The following is a 26135-nucleotide window of genomic DNA, read 5'->3' as shown; positions in this document are numbered from 1 at the left end:
CAAGTTACATTCATCCTCAGAAAACCCCGTGATAGGTTCACCTCAGGGGTGCCTTAAATCAGAAAGAATAAAGATGCAATCCTCAAGAATCTTTATTTCATCACAGAGGCCCAGATGGCTTCCCATTTCCATCAACATGCTCAGGTTAAACACCGGAAGAGTCTTGCATGTTAACAATTCTGCATCTTCCCCTTGGATCATCTAGATCACAGTTGGACTAGCATGGCATGCATATACCCTGGCCTTCAGTTCCCCTGTCTCTTGCAGCACTCTCCTTACTGCAGCAAATTGTTCTGTGCAAGAGCTGACTGTAGTTCCAGACTTTCCCAAGACTTTGTTTGGTATTGAATATTGACACATGTTATTGTTGTAAGATAAGCTTTATTGGGGGGAAATGATACAGATGATACATAGCAGAGAAGCATTCTAGCCCTTTTTCTGATGGGGTCCAGCATCCACTTACTGCCAATGGTAGAACTGGGCCACTAAACAAATTTTATGAAGATTATCCCAGTCAGCAATCCCTGTGGTTGGATAAATGGGCAATTCCCGGGCTGGTATGCATCTCCCTTGTGTGAGAATAATAGAGGATGGACTCCCAAATGTTACAGAGTGGAGAAACATCGTCACTAATACAAAGAAACAAACAAAGAAAAAGTGTGCCAGCATGATCCACGTCCATCCATAGCTGTGAGAAATGTGTAAGCAGGTTAGTAACAGGAAAATTCATTCTGCCAAACTATTCTCAACCTTCATATCTTTTCCCAGCTTCAAACTGCCAAGCTACACCCTGAAAAAAAATCAGCCTAACAGTTACTAATACAAATAAACCCCTTCTGTACCACTGAATAGATGTTAATGTTTGGCCATTATGGGCTCCAAAATTCATATGTCTGGTGTCAGAGGCCAACTCACTACAAGTATAGTTGTGGGTGCCTTTTGTTCATCTAGTATCTAATAATGGAGCTGCAGAGTCCTCTGCTGTGGGAGCTGTGATTCACATCCTCCTCATACTCATCTCATTGTAAACCAGTCTTAAAGTCCAATATGTCTTAGAAAATTCAAGTTTCTGCTGTTCAGGGACACTGAAAACTGAGTTCTATGTACCACATTTGATTTCTGAGAGCACCCCCAGTTTTAGTCTCCTGCCTCTTCAAAACTCTTTGCACCTCCTCTCTTGGTCATGTTTGAATACATAATTGAAAAGTGTAGTCCCAAAGGATGCTATGTTTTAGCAAGTGGGAGCAGTGAAAAGAAACTATTCAGATAGAAGCAGCTAAAAGAAAAGGACCTCTTTTGTTATTTTGACTTAGAAGGGCAGCTGCTAAATATGTGTTCTTTTCCCCACCTCTCCTTTCAGATTCTCTGTCTCCAAGAAGTTCAGGAGAATCACTATTGGGAGCAACTGGAACCAGCACTTATGATGATGGGTATCTAATTTACTTTTGATAATGAAACTAGTACAAGAGCACTTCTCTTGGTGCATTTGAACATTGCTACTCTGTGCCATTATGTTTCTGGGTGTTTGTCTTACCTCTTTAGTTTTATTAGAAGTACGATTGTGGGAAGCCAGGAGCTTTAGTGATTTTTTTAAGGTTTCTTAAGGACGTCACCATTTGTGATCTAGTACAGAGCTTTGTTTTCCCTGGTATCCCCTTACAGCTTTCTGAGTGGAGTTGGACCATACTCTTCCTGAGGAACAAAGTAGACATTCTACAAGAGGCACCTTTGTGGGAGGATTCAGTCAGAGTGTAACAATGGTAGTGAAAGGGCATGTTTAACTTTCTCCTGCTGTGCTTCTACAAAGACCCCTGTTCACCACCCAAGCAGCTTTCTGGCAAGCTTTTTTACAGCTGGGGCCTATATGAAGTGATGGAGCTGGATGTGGGTGAACATACAAAACCTTCCCCTTTGCTCTTGGTGAAACACATCCATAGTCCTCTCATGCACATACAGATAAAATAAGCACACTCACTCTTCCTGTCATGTAGGGATGGTGAGGTTTACATTGCTTCTCCCTGTGCACTGGGATTCATTTGAAAGGAGGCTGGTGTGAAGACATCCAGCACTATCCTGGCTTTTGAAAGTTCTCATGGGAGTGGCAAAGATAAAAGCTCTCCATCCCAACCGAGTAGGGGGGGAGAGAGTGAGAGTGCGCAATCACACTCTTTTATCCTATCTTTTTGGGTAGCTGGAAATGCAATCTACCTGAAGAAGATGGTGCATAATGATTATTCTCTTTGCATGTCTTCTTTGCCAGTCGCAGTGGGAAACTGGTGATGCTAGGTTGAGCATCCAGCAGTGGAAGGATGGAGGAACTGATTTACAGCAGAAAGACTGAGATAAAAGGATTTAAGTAGATTTGATTCCCCTTTCAATGCTAGGGAAAGTCTGGTTTTATCTAGCTTGACACAGTTTCTGGAGAGAACGGAAAGAATATTTCTTAGCTGATTATCACAAAAGCAGAGGTCAATAATGAGACCTCATCATGCTTAAAAAGACTTGCAACCTACCGTATATACTCGACTATAAGTCGACCTCATATATAAGTCAAGGACAGGTTTTAGGGCCAAAATTATGGATTTTGATATAATCCCTGGATAAGTCAAGGGTAAAACCTACGGGCATGTAAAGTATGTAAAGGGTGAAGCAAAGGAAAATTATGTCAAAGAACTGTAAAAAAATCCAGCAAGCATAAGCATTTGTGCTCACACTAAAGGCTGGATGGATGAGAGAATAAAGAGGTGTCAGTGCTTCCAAGCCAGATTCACCATGGAATGGTTCCTTTTTAAATAAGAGTTAAAGTATAGTACTTACATTGACCTATGGATAAATCGGATTTTTTGAGTCAATTTTTGGACTAAAATCTCTAGACTTATACACAAGTATATACAGCAATTAATTTCCTAAGAGTTAACTAGACTTCACCTGATGTCTTAAATTTTATTGTTAGTCCTGACTAGAATAGAACCATTGAACCAGTTGGATACACCTACAGTATGTGTTTACTCACTGTTCAACATTTGATTGAATGGGTCTGCACAGGATTCCAGCATGTGTGTGTTTTAAGGTTGCAGCATGAAGTTCCTGGCTGTTTAAATTTCACTGATGAGGGCTTTTGTTGTTTGGTTAGGCTTTACCTGTGTCTTCAAGCGGAGGACAGGAAGTAAGACAGACGGATGTGCAATCTGCTATAAGCAGGGCATGTTCCAACTGATCACCGTGAACCCTGTGGAATTCTTTCGGCCTGGCCTAGACATCCTTAACAGAGACAATGTTGGTCTGTTGTTACTGCTGCAGCCCTTACTTCCAGAAGGTTTGGGAGACAAGGCAGTCAGTCCCTTATGTGTGGCAAACACTCATCTGTTGTACAATCCTCGTCGGGGAGATATCAAACTAGCCCAGATGGCTTTACTTCTGGCAGAAATAGACAAGACTGCAAAAATGGCTGATGGCAGTTACTGCCCTGTCATCCTGTGTGGGGACCTGAATTCTGTGCCTGACTCACCACTGTATAAGTTCATTAGGAATGGACAGTTGTACTACCATGGGATGCCAGCCTGGAAGGTAAGCAGAGAAAGGGACTACAAGATAATGGCTCCTTGCATGATTTAGTTCTTTACTGGATAATCCTTTTTCCCCCCTATGGCTTAGGAGTGTTTGAGATTACTGCTTGCTTTTTCTTTGCATCTCTTTGTAGCTTTGATTAATTCATTTAGCACAACTGAACTGGTTGATCTCTTTCCCACTAAAATGAGAACGTTCAAACCAGAATCTTTATAAATGCAAGGTATGTCCACATGGCTGGTTTTTTTCCTTTTTTTTCAGTATACTAATACAAAATAGGAAGTGTGTGAGGCAGAAGAAGTGGGCATAAGTTGAAAGCCGCGTATGGCGCACCCACGTATGGTGCAGGCACACTGTACCCATATCTTGCAATTGCCTCTCACATGTCAGCATGTACCATTGATACATGGAAGTATCAATTTGAAAACTTGTCAGCAAATTAAACCCCAAGAAGACTGTTAAACAAAAATTATATTTTCTAACTTAAAGCAAGCAGAAACTTTTTTCCAGTTCCAATATATACTAGACTTATTTCTCATCATATTAAATTATTAAAAGTAAAATATTAAATTATGAAAAGCAAAAAGCCAGATTAAAACAGCTACTTTTTCCTGTAATGGAAAATATGAAATCTAGCATTGAAGCTACATGGTACATGCTGACATGTGAGAGGCAATTGCAAGATATGGGTACAGTGTGCCTGTGTCATACGTGGGTGCGCCATACGCTGCTTTCAACTTATGCTGAAGCCGTACTCCAGAAGCAGCAGTGGCGCACCCACCCCTGGCACGCATGCTGCACTGCACTGCATGTACGAGCCCCATTGTTTTCAGTGGGGCTCAAGCATACACAGTATTTCCCTTACGCATGATGTGTGTGTCCAAAATGGATCCCTGCATAAGGGAAGGACCAACTGTATATGCTTTGGATGTACATAGAACACTTTAATGCATTAATGATTTTTAAGAGAATTGGATTCTAAATCTCCTTCTTTTCCCGTTTGCTCTAGCACATTCTGCTACAAAGTTATGTTTCTTGAGCCCTTGAGTGACCAGAAAAAGTCACTACGCCTTTTTTTTTTTTTTTTGGGTCATTTAATTTCTTGCCTCCTTTGTAACTGGTGGATTTGTAAAACACATTTATTCAGTAAGCCAAGGGAAGAAAAAGTGCAGCCCATAGGCCACATGTGACTTCATAGCCATTTTTCTGGCAGAAAATGAAAGGGGATAAAAAATGGCCAGGAGGCCTCAAAGGTGGAGAGGCTGTTGGCCATTTTGCTGTGTATGGAGGCCTTTTGTACTCTTAGCATATTTAGGTTTGTGAAACAAATTTTTCCAAATATATAATGTCCATATAGCTTGCGGGGGGGGGGGGGACACTGGCCATTGTAGGGTAAAGAAAAATGGATATAGGGAATGTGGGTTGCAGCCTTCCAGGTTCTGTGGTGGTGAGGGATCAGTGCAGCCTACCAAACCCTATTAGCTGTCCCACCACTGTATATGGTGGATCTTGATTATCTGATCTGCTGTAAAGGCATGTGTTCATCTACTCTCAATTTTTGCTGTGTCTGGAAGAAGATGTGCCTCAAGAGCCTTCTGCAGGTATTTGTGTTTGCCCGTTCTGCATCTGTAGGTGTCTGGGCAGGAAGAATTCTGTCAGAATCTGTACCAGCGAAAACTGCTGACACCCCTTTGGCCTAGCTGTCTGGGTATAACGGATAATTGCCAGTATGCCACTCTGTTCCAAAGCAAGAAGTCAGGTGAGCTTCATGGGGATAATTAGAACGTATTGCATAGTTTTGATTTCTTCTACAATGTTATGTTTGAAAATGGCATTTATTTTTCTTTTTTGCAATCTGGAGTCTTCCAGCCTGACTCCCTTTTCAGTTTCCCAAAGCCACCTCCCTAATAAAGGGGACAACCATATATGCTTTACATCAGTGATTCCTAAACTCTGGCCTTCCAAGTGTTTTGGACTTCAGTTCCCAGAATCCCAGATTATTGGCCAAGATGGCTGAGGCTTCTGGGAGTTGAAGCCCAAAACAACTGAAGGACTAGAGTTTGGGAATCATTGGTTTATATGTTCTGTAACATTTGATGTTTTGACTGCATTCCCAAATTAATTCACTAGGATGTAGATCCCATTGAACTAAATAGGGCTTATTTCTGAACATGCATCTGATTGTATTGTCAAGAAGTAATTCTTTATTAAAACCAGTGATGATTTTCCATCTTTTTGCCTCTATTTATGCCCTGAATTCAGATTGCATATTTAGATTTCTTGATCTAAAGTGAAGTGAAGTAATGATCATCCCACATTAACAAGCACAAATGAAAACATACTCTTGAGCAGAGGTTCCCGATTTTTCAATGGTCTTAGTTGTCAAGGAAAATTTCTGGTCAACAGTGCCCTATTGCAGTCAGCTCTCCGTTTTTTCGGGGGATCCGTTCCACCTCCCCCCCCCCCCCCGAAAACAGAAAATCACAGATGTTCAAGACCTGTAGGCTTGAATGGGGGCATGTGCGTGTGAACAGATGTGGGCACACGCTGCCTTGGGCAAAACCGCATTTTAACCCCCTCCATTTGCTCCTCACGAGTAAGCAAGGGTCACGGATCTGAAGGCCACAAAAATGGAGGGGCAACTGTATTTCCCAAGAGGCTGGGTTTATCTCTGTCTTAGCACTATGTCTCCAGAACTCACTACAGCCCTGGATAGACGGCAGCTCCTAAAGGGACAGAATAGAGTTTATCACCTGCATTGTGCTTCTCAGGCATGACGAACAGTTTTAAGAAATAAAGCACAGCTAAAGTTGGGAGGAGGGACAGGGATTGTGTGTGAAGTTTCACTTGTGTTTCAGAGGCACTCCTCAGAAACTTCATGTAACATTGACTGGCTTTAGCTCCCTCACAATAATGGAGTTCAGGAAGGATTGGGAAAGTTATTTCCACAGTTGTACCCCAGTTCTGGGTTGTAATTCTGTTAAGCTATAACTATAGCCCCATACTTTTCTTAAGCCAGCTGGTCAGTTACATTTTTGAGTGTTGTGTTTAAAAATTCTATCCTTTCTTGAGAAATGCAAAGGGGGGAGGTTAATTTACATGCATTCAAATATTAGAGCAATGACATTATTATTTAAATAGTTTGTACTGTGATGAGGGAAAACAGACTCAGCCTGAATGCAGAGAAAACGGAAGTACTCGTGATAGGCTCCCCTGGCCCGGGGATGGCGGTGGTTCCACCTGTTCTGAACGGGGTCACGCTTCCCGTGAAGGACTCAGTACGCAGTCTGGGGGTGCTCCTTGACTCGTCGCTCCACCTTACATCTCAGGTGGATGCGACGGTCAGGAGCACCTGTTATCAGCTTAGGTTGATACGCCAGCTGCGACCCTACCTGGGCCGGGGGGACCTTGAAATGGTAGTACATGCTCTGGTAACCTCTCGGTTGGATTTCTGCAATGCGCTCTACATGGGGCAACCCTTCTACCATACCCGGAAGCTGCAATTGGTGCAGAATATGGCGGCAAGACTGGTCACTGGTACTTCCAGGACCAGTCATATAACACCGGTCCTTAAAGACCTTCACTGGCTGCCTATTTGCTTCTGGGCGCAATACAAGGTGTTGGTTATTACCTATAAAGCCCTAAATGGCTTGGGCCCAGGGTACTTGGAGGACTGCCTCTCTCCATGCAATCTGCCCTGCACACTCAGGTCTGCCGGGAAGCAATTGCTAAGGGTTCCAGAGGCTAGATATGTCATCATCACGCAGAGAGCCTTTTCTACCTCAGCCCCCAAGCTCTGGAACTCACTTCCCGTCAAGCTCCGCTCGGCCGCCTCACTGGAACAATTTAAAAAGGGGTTAAAAACACACCTATTCCAGCAGGCATACCCTGACCCCTGATGTACTCCCTTCCTCTCTCCTCTCAGCAGCATTGTTGAGCTAGCGTGAGACTGTTTACTGTATGATTTGTTTTTATGATGGTTTTAATGGTTTTTATTGTTATATGTGTTGTGTTGTGAAACCGCCTTGATCTCTGGAAAGGCGGTATATAAATAAAAGTTTATTATTATTATTATTACTATTATTATTATTAAAATTCCAAATCCCCTAGATAAATGTAAACTGGAAGTTGTTTATAGTCCATTTCATCCCCCTCCCCAAATAAGTTGGTGATTTTCTGACCTACTGCTTCTGGGGGATGGGGGAATGATTCTGGAGGAATAGAGAAATAGCTTTTCTTTTCTTTTTTCTTTTTCTTTCTTTCTTTCTTTTTTTTTGTATTTCCCCTCCTACATGAGGGGGTCACAGGCTGCAAACAAAGGCTTTAGGGGCTGTATGCAGCTAGTGGCCACATTTTGCTCATCTTGATCTAGGCTTTTGAAGACATGATAAAGACATCCAGGGTTATAAGCCTATGGCTTTTAGTTGTACAAATATGTCAGGTCAAAAGGCTTATTGCCTCCAGCATTAGAGCATTAGACCAAGTTTTATTTTTATTTATTTTTCATTTAATAGATGGTTAGTTTTTGAAATTGCACTCATGTAACCAAGATGTTTTCCAGTGTGCTGTCATACAAAAAAGCAGTAAATTCTGTGTAAGTGATCAGTCTGAACACTTCTGAACTATTTTTTCCTGCAGACAGGCGCAAATACAGCCGTGCATTCTTGCTTCAGTTCCGTTACTGTGATGCTGCTTGTGAACGACCTGCAGACTTGGTCCTGCTAGAAGGTGTGACAGATGCTGTACCAGGTACCCCCCCACACACACATACACACTTCTGCTACTTGCAGCCATGATATACCTCATTGGCAGAGACCTTTTAATAGTTAATGATTTGATATATCCCAGAAAAAGTTCACAGGTATGGCATTCTCATGTTTTTTGTATAAATTGGGCCTAGGCAAGCAAATTGGGATAAGCACATCTGGTGCTCCCACTTAGTGTGGTCTTTGGCTCCACTAGATAATCCACTGACATACTTGCCCAGAGGTAGTTTGGCATTTGGTCGACTCAAGATTGTTCTTGTGTTGAAGAAGGCTACCTGCTTTTGAACCTCATTGTCATTTTCCCTACTTAGTGAAATCTGACTGATCTGGAGAAATGTGAGGAATCATATTCTCTGCCCCTCCTGAAGGCATCCTGCTGTGGTTTGGTAGTTATAGGTATTTTCTATCAACAGCAAATCCAGGATCCAAAAGGCTCATGTGTCAAATTCCATAAGTCTCAAAGCTTTTTGGGGTTGTGTTTTTAAAGCAGTAAACAATTTGCATATTGTGTGGCAAAATACTTTTGCAAGAAAGGGGATTTCAAAAGCAGGTTACAATATGTCCACGTGAGTCTGATGCTCTGAGAAGTGAGACATTAGATATGTCTTAGCCCTTGAATGCTCCTAAAGTAGTTGGGAAAATAGGAGCCATACTTACTCTGTATTAGACCTTTGGCGTGTCTAGTCCATTATTGTCTACTTGTGTTGCAGCTTTCCAGAGTTTCAGATAGGATTTTTTCTTAGTCCCACCTGGAGAGGTAGGATATAGAGATATTACCTGATGATTTCCCATCACAATATTATTCAGGACTTCTGAAATAGTTCCTGAAATCAGATGTGTGTTCAGGTTGGTAAGATGATGTTCAGACTCTTTCAAAACAAATGTGTTTCTTGAATAGCAGCACTTTTACTTATCCCTTGAGTAGGGTAATCAGAGTACATAGGTGGCAAAGCAAGCAGGTCCATTTCTGACTAAGCAGAAATTCTTACTTCTGATAATTTCTGATTGCAGACCTGTTGCTTGAATCTACCAAGAAAGAATTGGAGGCCCTGCCAATGTTTTCCTTGAGAACATCAAGGCAATGTACATTCAACAGTGAAACTAACTTCACCTACTATTTTGTTGCCAAATAATGTGAATATTAGTGGACAGAAACTTTGACTATGCCTTTCATTGTGAGTCTGACCCAAATCCTGCAGTGGTATATATAATTGTTTTGTTTTTGTTGTGTTGCAGATCGTCCTGTACACAGGCCTAAGGAGCTTTCTGTAGTGAACAGCTCTGATTCAGAACTGTTTTGTTCAAGGTAACTTGAATGGGAAGTGAAAAGGGGGTGGGGGGTGGGGATAAATAATACAAGTTTATGACCAATAACATAGCAAAACTAGATAACTATATGACTGAAGTGATAGTGTGATTCCAGTTATAAAGCGCATGTTGCAGTAGACGAGCTGGTTGTAACATGATTCTTCCCCCAAGGAAACCTTCTTAAGAGAAAGGAATTGCCTGATGTAGGCAAGGAGGCACTTCCTGGTGAAACTGTATCTTCCCAGTTGTCACAGACTCTCCAGATCAAGTGACAGATTATTTTCTGCCCCCTTTTAATTTGTTAACAATGAGATAAATTCAACCAACCAACCAGGATGACCTAAGTAAATGAAATACCCTCTTTACATTAACATGGAGGCATCATGTTATGACAGAACACTTGAGCATCTACAGGCTAAATCTCAATTTCAGTTGGATTCAAGGTATCTATCTATTTAGAGCAATTTTTCCACTCCCAGGGCATATTACATAATGAAAAACTTGTGGTTCCCCACGCCTATCTATTAAAACTGAAGGACTGAGGGTCTTTGCCACATTTCAGATAATCTAGATTTTGTCTGGGGTCACCTGGCATCACCTTCAGGCCCCCTGAGTGTCCACATCATGATGATGGTTAAACCAAATGGTTACCATCAACACTCTATTTAAGCACTCTTTTAAATATTGGAATTTCTGAATATTTATATGGGAAATGAACCGGCTTTTTGGTACTATTCTGGGCTATTTATTACATGTAGCTATATAGATACACAAACATATACATTCCTCTTAGGGAGAATCACAGCGATATCAATGCCTGGGTGCTTAGCTTCATTACATTACCTTACATTGCATGTAAGGCATCATATATATATTCGTTACATTGCATTATATGGCCATCAAGATGTTATCCATCCATGTTATTCATCAAGACATTTCATAACGGCTTTATCTCTCTATTCAGCTGTTTAACAGGCTTGTTAATAATTAACACCTGTAAGAACATGACCATTCTAAAGCATTTAATATATTTTTTATCCCTCAGAATCATCATATTTTTCCGTAGTTTCATACAGTGCTGCCTAAAGCATTTTACAGATTTTTCATAGAGGCTTTCACATGTACAAAATTTAGTCACTTGTATCCATAACCATCTTAACAGTACAGCTTGGCCAATTATCCATTTAGGTATATAGTCTCATCTGTTTTTAGAAATTATATGTCTCTAAGAGGCTTCTATGAAAACACATTCAGGGGTTAATCTCCTTGAGCACTGTTAAATCCTAAGCATCTGCTACTATAAACATGTTAGCGAGCACCCATTAGAAGCATAATAGGACATACATATCTCATATTTTATAGAATTTTATAGAATATTATTAGTGTATCAGCATGTTTGGGCAGCATTTCCAGGCAGTTATCAGTCTATTAGCTTATTAGGTTCAGCATGGATTGAAGGCAACATGGTTGCCTTCTCTTCATACAGTGTAGACCTCTGAAAGCAGTCTGACTCAGGCTTTAACTCAGCCTCTTTTTATCCACTCCTTATGCTCACTTAGTTTGTCAGCAGTCCAATCAAAACCAAGATTTTTATCTATAACCCCACTTGGGGTACAGTCAGAATTCTGTACTTTATATGAACAGGCTGAAAAGCTGCCAACTGAATAATGTGGCATGTAACAATACCATCAATAAGAGACAGTCCTTGCACACAAATCTAGAATTTAAAGAGGTTGAACTGTTATTCTTTGGCTGTCCCATTAGTTCTTTCTCCTGTTGCAGTTAACAGCTTTTGTCAGGACTGCATCATGAAATAAAATGGTTAACTCCTCTTCCCCACTTGTGTGTTGTATTCCCAAATCCCAATAAACCAGTAACACACACTCTTCCAGTGGTTGAATGCAGAGATGCATTGTAGATGATTTCTAAAGAACATAGGTAAAATATTGCTGTAGAAACAGCTTGTGAGTATTATCTGTACTTTGCTTGCTTTTGACTCCATTATTGAGTTTTGCAACCCCTTCCCCTTCTTTTGGGGAAAGGGAGCAATTTCCTTCGTGCAGGTATCCAGGCAATATTCAACATGGCTTCAACCTGACCTCTGTCTACAGCCACTTCCTTCCTGCAAGAGGTCGTCCTGAGATTACAACCATGCCAATGGGAGCGGGAGCCAATGTGGATTATATATTCTACTCAGCAAACCCAATCAAGAATGATAATCAAGAATGTGAGTGTGACACAGTTAATATACAAAGTGGTTACAGATTGCATGTTACGTTCTTCCTGAGGACTATATATGTCTCTTCTGCATCCCTGGACTGGACATTGAGTTAACAGTGTACACAGTGGGAAGATATATTGAGTTGTAGTGATGATAATGTACCTATTCTGTTTCTGATGGCCTTTATTTGAAGTTTGAACAGATCAGACTAGCGTGTTTTTCCCTTTTTTTTCTGGCATCATTTCCTTTGCTTATTGTATTTCTTCTCTGACCTGTTCCCCTTGCACTTTTCTAGCAGCATTTTTTGTTTCCATCTGTATCTTACTCCTTAGAGCAGGATGTGACAGACCAAGGCTAGTTTTCAGTCCCCGCAAGCCCCCCTGAACAGGTCACACCTTTCTAGGGGATTGGAGTGTATTTGCACCATGTTTGGAGTTCCTCAGCAGTCAGATTCACCACAGTACTTCTAAATTCCTTCTAGAAGGCAAAGGGGGCATTTCTACCATGCTTTTGCTCCCTGGAACAGTTTAGGCCCAGGATAATAATACAATGCGCCCGCGCCATACGCGGACTTGAGCGTATGCGCTCAAGCCGCGGGGCAGAAGGGGCGGCACATCCCATTCAATTGAATGGGCACGCGCGCCTGTTGCGCCCCGCACCTCCGCGCACGAGCCCCATTGTTTCCAATGGGGCTCGAGCATAGGCGGAATTCGCCTTATGCGGAGGGATCCAGAACGGATCCCCCGCGTAAGGCGAGGACACACTGTAATAATAATAATAATAATAATAATAATAATAATAATAATATATAATATATAATATTTATTTACTTAAACCCCGCTCTTCAGCCAAAAGGCTATTAGAGCGGCTTACAAATTGTTAATTAGACATTTCCCTGCCCTCTGGCTTTTAATCTAAAGAGACAAGACATAAAAGGAGAAGGGAATGGCAGTGCGGAAAGGGAAGAGTCCAGCAGATCTTCACTCCCTCTTATGCCTGGACCATGGCAGATGGACTGGAGGGAGGGCCCTTCTTCTTACTCTGATTCGACCTGATGGACCTGGCCTGCCCTTCTCTCCCTCTGGATGGTGGAAGGAGGGAGGGCCTTCTTCTTCTAGGCAAGGCCTGATGGAGCTGGCTTGCCTATCTCTCCCTCTTAATGGTGGAAGGGGGGAGGGCCTTCTACTTCCAGGCAAACCCTGATGGAGCTGGCTTGCCTATCTCTTCTTCTGGGTAGTGGAAGGAGGGAGGGCCTTCTTCCAGGCAAAGCCTGATGCAGCTGGCTTGCCTATCACTCCCTCTTAATGGTGGAAGGAGGGGGGGCTTCTTATTCCAGGCAAGGCCTGATGGAGCTGGCTTGCCTATCTCTCCCTTTGGGTGGTGGAAGGAGGGAGGGCCTTTTTCTTCCAGGCAAGCCCTGATGGAGCTGGCTTGCCTATCACTCCCTCTTAATGGTGGAAGGAGGGAGGGCCTATTTTTAAACAGGAAGTGAACAGAAAGTGACTTCCACTCACATCCTGTTGTTTAAAAACACCTTTTTGGAGGCCTAAAAGGCCTGAAGCAAAAAAAAATTGTTAAAATGCCCCCTAGAAGGGGCAAAATCTGTTAAAACAGATTAAAACAATTCAAAACCATGAGCATGGTTGAGACAAATCAATGAAGCCAAAAGGCTTTGATGAGCAGCCAAGTTATTAAAACAGCCAATTCTTTAAAAACAAAACAAAACAAAATTGTAGTCATGATGAGTGGCTAGGGGATTTGGGGATTTGTAGACCAAAAAGTAATTCTTCCCAGTTCTAATAAAACCTGCCTATAGTACATATGGATGGTGATTACATGGTGACTAAAGGTTCTGAAACCACATTCTCACCATGTTGCATTCCATATTTGCCTATTTAAGGTGTTCACACTTTTCTAGCTGAAAAGTTCAGGAAGATGAGCAGTATGAACATCCTAATCTTACTCATGAAGAAGGATCATGATATATTTCTGTAGAGTAAAAGCAAGCAAGGTGGGGTGGGGCTGTGTGGATAGGGCTGTGTAAATAAACGCCTGGTTCTGTAGATTTACCTGTTTGTTGAAATTGGTTCTTGCATTGCTATTGACACAATTGTGTACTTTTATTTAAACCTTTCATGGCTTTCATTGCCTTCAAATTCTCTGTGTGGAACGTGAGCAGAGCCTCAAAATGTTAACTTTTGGGGCTACAATTTCCACAGTCCCCCAGGCAGGAGAGATCTTGGTTTGGGATTATGGCAGTTGTAGTCCAAACATTTTCCAAGTTTTAGGTTTGAGGGCTTCTCTTTCATGGAACTCTGATTCATTTCCAGGTCGCAGGATGTACCAAGATGGAGCCCTAAAGCTGCTTGGACGTCTTTCCCTCCTCTCTGAAGACATTCTTTGGACAGCAAATGGCTTGCCGAACCCTTTCTATTCATCAGATCATCTATGTCTACTGGCCAGTTTTGGCTTAGAGATATCTGACTTCTGATCATGTGCTAGCCTTGCACAACAGTTAGTCCGACTGGAAAAATCATGCCACTTGAAGTTTGCATCAGCTTACCAAAAAGAAAAATCCCACCCCAGCAATTTATTTTCTTCTTCACCTTCCCATTTCCCTATTTTTGAGATGTCCATGTTCTTCTCTCCCATGCTTCTTTTTTCCACAAAGAGTTAACCCCTAAGGTTTACACTATAATAATGCTGCCGTTCTAGTCTGAACTTTATTGCCATTTTATGACTGCCTTTACTCTGGCTTAAGCAAACAGATTTCTCTGTTTGGTGAGGATGTTTTTGCTACCTTTATATAGAAGATAGTGAGGCTTGTTGTGTGCACCACAAAAATCTTGACTGGCAAGGCAAAAGATTATTTGAGTCTGAATCTTTTATGAGGTTTCCCCCTTTTGCTTTGTGCTGCAAATAGCAGGGGACAGACATATTTATTGTTTTCCATGACACTCAGGTCAAAATGGTGGTGCTTTTGCATTTGTTTTTCTTTCTCACCCATAAGCTTGGGGCATTGTTGTTGCCTCTGGTGGCATCCAGAGAAGAAAGGACTGCTAAAATTGGTAGGAAAAAGTGAAGACAAAAAACTGCTTTGTTGTTAGGTTTTGTTTGTTTGTTTGTTTACAGCTTGGAGGCCATGCCACTGAGACCTCAGCCAGGCCTGGCAGTAAATTCTCATCCCCCCGCCCCCCGCCAGTACTGGTGGACTGTAGAAATTGATCAGCCTCTAGAATCTAGATTAACCTCACTCTTTTCTTGAGACATAGAAATCACAAGATCTTACTTCAGCTGTGTGTGGGCCATGGCACAACTTTATTTTGGAAAAGAAAATGCATCGGGAGTTTTCTGTATTTTTAAAGTTTTTCTTAAATTCATAGAATAAAATTGTATGATTTCAGAAAAGTTGCAAACTACTGGTTGAGAGTGGAGAAATAGGACTAAACAAAAATGCTGTTTGAGGGCAGAGGTGTGGCTGCAGGAGTGCCCTCTGGTGGAAACACATGGAAAATGCTTAGGATACATGATGCTGACGTGTCTTGAGATTTCACTGCAATGCCCAGGTGCTAGAAAAAGTTGCTTAAAACAATTAAGGCTGCACCTCTGGAATGATTTACTTGAATTCAGTAATTCTCAGTATGTCTGATGTTTTCTGCACCAGGGATGGGAATAGGTAAATGGGCACTTTAAAATGTTTGCTGCTGCTTTTTCTCAGAATGACTAGTGAAAAAGGAGAAAACTTAAAAGATTCCACACACTATCTCAGAGGTGAGAAGAATGGAGATCATGGTTTCCTAGTAAATCTTTAGCTGACGTGCTGGATCCAAATGCATTTCTGACTCCCACTAGTGGAAAAACAGCAAGTAGATTTGAAAACTGTGCCCAACTTCTTGCTAGTTGCTCATGTCTCAGCCACAGTGTTTCTCTCCTGCACAAAAAGGAGTATTGCTGAGCTCCCTGTGACTCATTCTTTGTGCAGTTCTGCTGGCTGTTAAGATTTTCTGTTAGAATTTGTGATCTGTAGTAATTTTAATTCAGAATTACAACTGAGTACACAAGAGCCAATGTGGATGTAGTGGTTTGAGCACTGGATTATGACTCGGAAGACCAGGGTTCAAATATCCACTTAGCCCTGGAAACCAACTGGGTGACTTTGGGCAAATCATATTCTCAACCTCAGAGGAAGGCAAAAGCAAACTCACTCTGAACAACTCTTGCCAAGGAAATCATGTGATCGGTTTGCCTTACAGTTGCCATAAATTAGAAACAACTTGAGGGCACACAGCAACACAAGATATTGTGAGGTACAAGAAAGGAATTGGTTTTCTTCAAAGCCACTACTTGTATCTGGCTTCACCTCTCAAAGCCACTAGTTGCACCTGGCTCCGGTCACTGGCATGATGGTGTTCTGAGAAAAAAAAATAGATCCTGGATGCCTGATGTGTGCTGAGCCACCTGTTCTATGGGATTTGTTCAACAAAAAATGTGAAATCTTTTGTTGCTGGCAATCTTAGAACTAAAATAAAATACCCATTAACTGTTATGAAAGAAAGTATATGAGGATACAAGGGTAATGCCAACGGAAAATTCACACATTGCAAGGTAAAAGGCTTAGTAAGATTTCTAGTGACTCAGAAAGAAGTGTGCATAGTTTCAATGATATGTACAGTTCCATGCCATAACCTGACTCATGTTTTGTTGAAGCAAAGTTAAAGATCCAGTGTGTTACATGTGCTCAATATATACATATGGCCCCAGATATGTGTATGCTGTCTTGAGAGAAGAGGCAGGGATCTTTCTGGTAGTCTTGGGTTGCTCTGGACCCCTCCAACCCACTGAGAGGCATGCTCTTGCAAATTGGTAGCCAGCAAAAATTGAGGTTCCCAGAGTTAGCAGTGAAACTGGGTAGCTGGTACAGCCATCCGCTATGGTGCAGGGGGGTGCCGAAGCACATTCCAGTACCATAGTGACCTCATACAATGTATATCATTGCCATTTGGAGGAGAAAAGAAGAAAAAATGGACTTGGAGTTTTAGGCAGTGCTACCACAGATTAGCAATGCTTCTAGCCATATAGTGAATGGGGGTGGCAAGGACAGCAAAAATCTTAAGGGAGTGCTTGTTGCCCACCTCAGTCCTAATAGGTAACAGAGGCTTGGCTGAAATGCTTTACAGCGTATGTAGGAATAAGTCACGTTGACTTGCTTCTGAGTAGACCGCACTGTGAAGGATGCCATTTCTAATCTGAAATCAGTAGATTCCCTTTAAAAGTTTATTTAATAGTATATTTGTGTGCCATCATCAGTGACTTGCAGTTTTCTTAAGAAAATTGGGTAGTGCTCTTTTTTCATAATTCACTGCCTACATTTTGTATTGTAGTGCTTTCCTGAAGCCATTCAATATATGAGAGATTTTATTTGATTTAGGTTATGCTTAGTGATGCTGCTGAAAATGATGATTATTTAGTCCATACTGTGAATTTAGTATATTCTTAGTTCTGGTACATATAGTGAGTCTTGACATTTACCAAAATTGCAATATATTTATTGTTACAACTAAAACGTTGTGGTTGCTGTTGGTTCTGCCACTTGTTCCCTTGCAATTGCTGCCTCTACCTCTGGCTGCATTGAAAACAAAACACCATAACAACAGCCTGTGTAAGAATGAGGGGTGACACTGCATAACGTTATGTTGTACAAGGGTAGGAAAAGAGCATTGCACTTAATGCATTGTGTTCTGAAGGTGTACTAGTAACATATAATTCATTAAAGTTTGACTGTTTTGAAAGCTTGGAAACTAGATGTAACAGTGTTACAAATTTATTCAGCTGGACTTTTTAATCAACTGCCAAATGAAAGTAAGCTTAGTTCTTTTTGTCAATATCCTGGCCTTATAAAAAGCCCTCTGTACTTTTTACAGTTGCCAATCCTATAGTTCCTATCCACTTTTACATACTAGGTACAAATACTGTACGTAATACTTTTGGAGTGTGGTATGTATAGCACATTCCATACATGTGTTTTCTCATGCACACACGCATAACCACAGGCTACACAGCCTAAACTTTTAATGCACAAATGCAGATGGATATTAATAGGAATAGAAGGAAGAAGCTGAAATGATAACTGTTCAAAATCCAAAGAAATATTCATGTGTGGAGAATGTATTTCTACACACACACACACACACACACACACAGAGAGAGAGAGAGAGAGAGAGAGAGAGTTATTAATGGATGTTTTACAGCTAGAGAACTATGCTGCTTCCAGACTACAGGATATTTAAAATGAGATTTGCTTGGAAGATGTTTTCTCTCTGTTCTGGTTTTTTTTTTTTTTAAATAATTCTGTAGTAGTTCTTCATAGTCTCTGCGAAGCACATAAATGGGTCATTCTGTGCCTGCACAGCATTTCCGGATCCTACTGGAATCACTAGGGAAGACTTTTTGGCAGTAGCTCCGCCCACCCTCTGTATAGGCAGGAGATCTTCCCACTCTTTCTCAGTTCCTTTTGTCCGCCATGTGAGCAGCTTAGGAACCTCACTCAGGAATCGCTCCTTCCTTAGCTTTTGCTTTTGTCTACTGCGTTTGCTCTGACTTCGTTTTGCCTTTGATGACTCTTTGGATTGTGATTTGGGCTTGGTTTTAGACTCTGACTAACAGTAACAACTCTGACTCCTTGACTATTCTCTCTCTTTGTCCCTTACCTTTGTTGAAAATGTCTGCGCACTCTTTTAAGAAATGCTCTGATTGTGGGACCAACATCCTGGCGCTTGACAGACACTCTTTGTGCCTCTTCTGCTTCGGCGAGGGCCACCTCCCTGCTTCCTGTCCTCATTGCATGGCCTTCACACCAAAGGCCAGGAAGAACAGGGAGATGCGCCTCAGATCCATGCTCTACATGCAAATTTTGAGGCCTCCCTCCTCCTCTAGAGCCTCTGCCAAGGCTGCCACCGCTAAGGGCAAGCTCTCTTCTGTGGCTTTTGGTGTCCCTGCCAAGTCTAGTGCTGCCGAGGGCACTACCCCCTTGTCTCCTCTGGGGGTCCCTGCCAAAGCTACTGCAGCCGAGGGCAAACTCCATACATATGTCTCTGAGTCCCAAACCCCAGACAAACCAAGGTCCTCAGACCAGGATGAGGCTGGCCACCCATCCTCATCAAAGAGAAGTAAGTCTTCTTCTTCGTAGTCTTCTGAGTCCTCCAAACTGGACAAAAAGAAGCACAAGTCCCGGGACGAGTCCAAGGACTCGTCCCATCACCCCACAAAAAGCCTTGTCTTTCTGCGGACTCCGACACCAATTGCTGGTCCCATACCGATGTGCCACCCCAGCCAGCCGACACCGACCTGGCTTCAGTACTGTGTGCCCAACCAGCACCTCTAACCCAGATGTCTCCCGGTCCTGACTCTCGAACGACGACCTTCTTGCATTCCCTCACCGATCCCTACCAACTTTTGAAGGGCAAAGAGGAAGCCTCCCCTCTCACCCACACGGTGATCCCAGACCGACTCACCCAGACTTTGGAGGTCGTTGACTTCGAGGATGAACAAGACCATGACACATCCTCCGTCGTTCCTGAACCCCCCAGACGGGATGTCATCTTTGATCAAGCTATGGGTTCCTACTTTCTGCCTCTTGATCCATCTGAAGTGCGTGGTGGCTGGTTTGTCTCAACTTTCCAGCCAGTTGAACCCACCTTGCCTCCACCAAGGTCATCTGCTGCATCCATTCCATCTCGATCTCGCCTCTCCTCCGTCTCCCAAGCAGAACCGGCCAGTCCTGTGCAGTCGGCCTATGCTGTCTCCTTGCAAGTCTGCCTGTTGTTGCTGGTACTGATAGCCTCTCAGGCCCTCTCAGCCCGGACCAGGAGCAGATCACTCTGCGCTGAATCTGCAGACCACTCCGTCTCGGATTATGCCCGGCCTCTCCAGCCACGCTCTCTGGCTCTTCTTGAGACTCCCTCCTCCTCGGATGACATCTTCTCTTTCTCAGAGCAGATGATTCGGATGGGCAAAGCTTTGAACATCGAGGTCCTCCATGCAGACTCCCAGGCTCTCAACCCTATTGATGAAAGGGTTCGTGACAAACTTCCAACTCCGACCTCTATTGCATTCCTGCCTTCCATGTCCAGAATTGCAAAGTTTTTGTCCCACTTTGTCTATGGTCCAGCCTTCTACCAGGAAATTGGACAATCTCTACCGTATTTCACCCTCGGAAGAGATCTGGCTTTTTGAACACCCTCGCCCTAACTTGGCAATCATGGAAGCCTCCCAGGTCCGCTCGGCCCCAAAGACGGCTCTGACCCCCAGTGACAAGGAGGGTCGTAAGCTTGACTCCATGGCATGAAAGTCCTACGCCTCTGCAGTCTTGGATCTTAAAATCCAAAACTATTCAGCGTGCATGGATGCCTACCAACAGCAGCTTTGGGAAAAAGCTCTTCCTCTTTACAAAGACCTCCCTGAGGACAAGAGACACACGGCCATGGCCATCCACGCAGAGGCCCACGCATTGGTCTCGCCCCAGATTTCAGCGGCCCACACTCTGCTGACTGTGCCTCCCGACAGCTTTCGGGCTCCTTGGCCCTCCAATGCCATGCCTGGCTCAGGTCTTCAGATCTCACACCTCAGGCGAAACAGGCTATTGAAGAGCTCCCCTTCAATGCCACGGGACTCTTCCATAAAGAGACTGATGAGAAACTTGATTTCAAGAACAAAATGAAGAACACGGTCCATAAATACCATACCATAAATATGTCTTCTTCCTCCATTTCCCATTCTCCTTTTTCTCAACGTCATTCGAGATGGCAAAGACCCACCTACCCATCCAACCATGGTAGATCCAACCAGACCTTGGACTATCAGCAACAGTGCTTCCCTTCCCAACAACAAGGACAGCGCCAGCAAAAACAAAAATACAAATAGCCCTTCCACAAGAAGGAAAACTCAGAACAAGGCAAACACCGTTTCTGAAGTTCCTCAGTGCACTCCGTTCTGTAAACCCCCTTCGGGGATCACCTGGCCCACTTCCACCACGCTTGGGCCTACATAACATCTGACTCCTGGGTGCTCTCCATTGTTTGTAGGGGTTATGCCCTGGAGTTGCAAGGGGTACCATCCTCACCACCCTCCCCTCAGACACCCTTCTCAACGAAGTGCACTCCTTGTTGCTAAAGGGGCCATTGAGCCCATTTCTCCATCCCGACACTGTCTATTTTCCAGATATTTCATTGTCTCCAAAGCCACAGGTGGCATCTGTCCCATTTTGGACTTGTGCTTCTTAAACCCTTTTATGGCCTACAAGCATTTCCATATGGTAAACTTGGCTTCTATCTTGCCTCTCCTGCAGGAGTCAGACTGGTTCACCACCTTGGACCTTCAGGATGCCTATTTCCACATCAGCATCCGAGAAGACCACCAGGACTTCTTTGCCTTCTCTGTTGGTCGACTATTTTCAGTACCGAGTTCTGCCCTTTGGCCTCTCCTCTACACTGAAGGTTTTCACGAAGTGCATGGCGGTTGTAGTCGCATACCTTCGCCACCAAAACATCATCGTCTTTCCTTACTTGGATGACCGGTTGTTTGTGGCCCCATCCAGATGGATGCTAATCTCCCATCTTAACTCGGCACTCTCTCTCCTTCATCATTTGGGACTCATGATCAACAAAGAAAAGTCCACCCTCTGCCCAGACCGGCGGGTGCGCTTCATAGGAGCCACCTTGGACTCCAAGACCTGCAGAGCATACCTCCCTCACGACAGGTTTCTCAATCTCAGGTCGTTGCCTTGCCTCCTGGCGCATCACTGCCCGAACAGCTCAGGTGGCCCTTGGCCACATGGCATCTACCACATACATCAGTCCTTGAGCCTGTCTCCACATGCGTCCCTTCCAGTCTTGGCTCCTTTCAGTTTTCAACCTGGCCTTCGACGATCCACGGAAGTGGCTCACCGTGCCAAGGCCTGTCGCCCACTCCCTCCACTGGTGGCTCAATCCACAAAATGTCTTGGTGGGCATCCCCTTCCTCCTGCCACAACCTCAGTCTTCACTGACCACCGATGCCTCACACATGGGCAGGGGAGCCCATCTCAATGACCTGTCTGTTCACGGCAGATGGTACCCAAAGGAGCACCAATTGCACATCAACATGCTCAAGATGTTAGCAGTTCAAAAGGCACTCAAAGCCTTCGAACCCTCCCTACAGAACCAGATCATCCTCCTCCTCACAGGCAACACAACAGTGACGTATTACATCAACAAGCAAGGCGGTACCAAGTTGACCACCCTTCTCAGCCTCACCCTCCAAATCTGGAACTGGTGCATCCGAAGGCAGATCACCTTGCAAGCCATACATCTCCCAGGAGAGAACGAACTGGTAGACAAATTGAGCAGAGCTCCAGACTCTTGTCATGAGTGACAACTGAAACCTCAGGAAGCTCTTCGCCAGTTTTCTCGATGGGAAACCCCAGATGTCAACCTTTTTGCTTCCCATCTCAACACTCAATGCAACCACTTCTGTTCCAGGATCCCTTCACCTCAGTCCCAAGGGGATGCCTTTCTCTTCCAGTGGTCTGGCAAAATGTTTTGGGTTTTTTTGCCTTTCTCCCATTTCCTCTAATCACCAGAGTGGTAGCAAAGCTATGTACGGACAGATCAGATGTGATCCTGATCACCCCTTGGTGGCCAAGATAGCCGTGGCTAGCCCCACTCCTCCACCTCTCCCAGAACCACTTCTGGCCTCTGTCTCTCTGTCCTGACCTTCTCACTCTTCACGACGGTTGGGTTTGCCACCCCGACGTGGACACGCTCCATGGCGTGGAGGATCCTGCCAGACCGGGCCCTTGGTACTGGTCCGAGAAACTATTTTGGCTTCCTGAAAGCCCTCCACTCAGCACTCTTACGCTTTCAAGAGTGAAAATTTTTTGCCTTTCCTGTCCTTGGCGGGACTCACCTCTTTGGAGGTCACCGTCTCTGTTGTCTTGGACTTCTTCCACCAGCTCTCAGCATCTGGAATTTCCATCTCATCCTTAAAATGCTAGCTCATGGCCATTTGTGTACATTTTCAATTCTCCGGCCGCCCATCCTTCTTCACTTGTGAAGAAATTTTTCAAGAGCCTTGCCAGCCTAAGACCGCCAGCAGTGATCCCGATCCCTACTTGGGACCTCCAGCTCATCTTAGCAGCACTTGCTACCTCACCCTTTGAACCTCTGGCTTCCTGTGACGTCAGGCTCCTCACCTGGAAGACAGCATTTTTGATAGCCATCACCTCAGTACACCATGCCAATGAACTCGGTGCCCTCCATACAGATTCTCCATACTTGAAATTTTTCAAGGACAAGGTCATCCTCTGTCCAGACATCTCCTTTCTACCAAAGGTTGTGTCCACATTTCATCTCAGTCAGGACATCATTCTCCCAACGCTAGCCTCGAACCCGACCACCGACACCGAATGTCAGCTCCACTATTTTGATGTCAGGCAGGCGCTAGCCTTCTACCTTGACAGGACCATGTCCTCTTGTCGTTCCTCCAGACTTTTCATCTGCTATTCCAACCCCAAAATGGGGCTTCCAGTCACACCTCAGCGTTTCTCAAAATGGGTGATTTCCACAATCCTTCTCTCTTCCGAGATTTTTGGGAAGATGCCACCTACTCGAATCTGAGCCCACTCCACCAGGGCGGTAGCTTCATCTTCAGCCTTCCTATCCGGAGTTCCCTTGGAGGACATTTGCAAGGCTGCAATGTGGTCACAACCTCTGACCTTCATCAAGCACTACAGACTTGATACCAGACACCGATGTGAAGCAGCCTTTAGCAGAGCTGTTCTCCTTTCCGGAATACACTAAGGTTATTTGGCACATGTCAAACATGACACTCACACTGTTTCTGGTTTAATGTTTTATTGCCAGGACACTCCCTGCTTCACAATGGGGGAAGCTTGCCAGTCTAACCCATTTGTGTGCTTTGCAGAGACCACGAAGAAGGAGGACAGGTTGCTTACCTGTAACTGTAGTTCTTCGAGTGGTCATCTGCGAATCCACACAAATCCCGCCCATCCTCCCCTTTGTCATGCCCTTCTCTCTTCCTTGTCTGCTCTTACGGCAGACCTTTCTGGAACTGAGAAAGGGCAGGAGGACCTCCTGCCTATATAGAGGTTGGGGGGAGCTACCGCCAAAAAGTCTTCCCTAGCGATTCCAGTATGATCTGGAAATGCTGCGCAGGCACAGAATAACCCATTTGTGTGGATTTGCAGATGACCACACGAACTACAGTTACAGGTAAGCAACCTGTCCTTGTTGGTTGTTCTAAAACATCCATATGCCTTTATTGAGGAAAGTGTTCTTGGTGGGAAGATTCTCTGCACTTTTAGGATCAAAACACAATGAGTAGTACCTGCAAAATATACTACTGGGTCTTATGGGTGAATATTTATTGTAAACTGAATGAAAAAAGAAATAGATGAACCCTTTTCATTCATTTTTTTCAAAAATAAAAATGAACCAGAATTCAAAGAAAATGAAAATTCCTTCATCTGTTCACTTGTTTTTAAACACTTTACATCAGAGAGATGGTTTTGCACTAAAGAGCTGAAATGGGTTTCCATTTACAATTTAGAGATATATCAAGGGGAGAAAGAGCAATAAAACTGGCTAAGTGGAAAGCTCTGTTTAGTTTGTCCATGTCTGATTCTGTGCACCTTATGTAATTGTTTTTAAAATTAGTACTTAGTAAAATGCCAGGGATGGGTAATGTATTAGCTCTTCAGATGCTGACGTTAAGCTGTGATCATCCCTCAACATTAGGTATGTTTCCAGGACTAAGGGGGCTATGCTAGCTAGTGCCAAAATCTGTGAAGCCACATGTCCCTCATCCCTCCTTTATGTTGCTTATCAGCTCCAGCAGAACTGGTACAGAGGTATGTGGTACTGGTATGTGCCAACAGAATACTTAAAAACAATATCATGTAGAAGGAGCAAGTCCAAAGTTATAGGCAGGATGACATGGGACAGCTCTTCATAAAAAACCACATGAACTAATATAATTTAAACAATGTTTCTGCTAAGGTATGTATAGCTTCTTATGTCTTGCAATGTGTCCAGAACCAGTATCATATTTTGTCCATTGTCTACAGCTGTTTTTTCTTTCCTAGAAATTCAAGAAGGGACTGGAGAAAATGGCTCATGGTCTGAAATTGTTCCATGGACTACCACTTTTAGTTAATAGTGATCTAAAGCATTGTAAAATGAGTGAGTGTCATGGGCACCTATTGGAAAGTGCCTCTGCTGGCAGCAATTTAAGGTGCAATTTCTAGTTAGTGTAAGGTTTCAGTGCTGTCAAATAAATGGGATACATGCACCTAAGAATGGCACTGTTTACAGTGGCAATTCCAAAGCCTGCAACTGGGCAATGGATGGAAAATAAAGACCCTGAGCTAACATACAATTGATTTATTAAAATCAACATCAGTTAGCAAGACGTGCACTATTTGAGATACACATTGAAGCTTCAGGCAACACATAAAATCTACTGAATTGTTTGCCTTACCTACCTCAGACCTTTGGCTAAAATTCAGCCCCAAACCCTTTTATCTAAGCATAAGAGTAATTGAACTCAATGAGACTTACTTTTGGTTAGATATATATAGGCTGCACTGTAGATGACCTGTTGAAATATAGTAGATACATGATGAAGAGGTTGTTTGCGCTGCTCTTAAATCATTTGTTACAAGGGATCTGTGTGCTTTTTATCATGGTTGCAATCCTGTTATGAAGATACTGCATTAGAGAGATTAGGTCCAAATGTCTTAGATCCAAGCATTTGGATCTAGTCCTTTTACAGTGGCTGCAGATATTTGCAATTCATTATGCATTAGGTGTTCTATTTATAAGGCTGATGGGAGACTCTTAGTCTGAATACCTGAGTAGAAGAATATGGTGCAAAGTTCTATATCTCAGTCTAAAGCAGGTGGGTCTTGAAAAATTAAACCTGCTTTCAACTTGCTTCCAAACAGTACAGTTACAATCTTAATATGCAACTTGCTTGCAACTGTGTATGCAGGATAAAATACAAGGGCCACTGTGCTACTGCCAACTGCAATAATCAGGTTGACTTCTGTTCTCATGACCTTTCACTATTGACTATGCTGACCAGGGCTGAAGTTGCACTGCAATGTCTGGTGCTTTCCCCAGATGTTAGTGCTATCTGAGGTAAATTCAGTCTTAATTTTTAAAAATAATTCATCAAATAGTTTGATGGTCCTCAAAACTGATAGAAAGCCCTCCTAA

The 26135-nt window shown here is 43.4% G+C and overlaps 1 protein-coding gene across 6 annotated transcripts in view; it reads left to right on the top strand.

Annotated features, from left to right (window-relative positions):
- The window catches only part of ANGEL1 (angel homolog 1), a 29152-nt gene extending 11490 nt beyond the window's left edge, over nt 1-17662 (top strand). For all 6 annotated transcript variants that reach the window (XM_089522261.1, XM_089522260.1, XM_089522262.1 and 3 more), the window contains exons 4-10: nt 1361-1430; nt 3134-3567; nt 5200-5326; nt 8206-8316; nt 9570-9639; nt 11684-11868; nt 14193-17662. In XM_089522261.1, the coding sequence (XP_089378387.1) occupies nt 1361-1430; nt 3134-3567; nt 5200-5326; nt 8206-8316; nt 9570-9639; nt 11684-11868; nt 14193-14353 (1158 nt within the window). In that variant the 3' untranslated portion in view covers nt 14354-17662. The remainder of the gene's footprint in view (nt 1-1360; nt 1431-3133; nt 3568-5199; nt 5327-8205; nt 8317-9569; nt 9640-11683; nt 11869-14192) is intronic.
- The last annotated feature ends 8473 nt before the right edge of the window (nt 17663-26135 follow it).

The sequence above is a fragment of the Sceloporus occidentalis genome, unplaced genomic scaffold (assembly GCF_023333645.1).
Source record: "Sceloporus occidentalis isolate IW3139 unplaced genomic scaffold, rSceOcc1.0.p SCAF_4, whole genome shotgun sequence".
Lineage (NCBI taxonomy): Eukaryota > Metazoa > Chordata > Lepidosauria > Squamata > Phrynosomatidae > Sceloporus > Sceloporus occidentalis.
The sequence above is the reverse complement of the archived record's forward strand: the minus strand, read 5'-3'. Positions and strand labels throughout refer to the sequence as shown.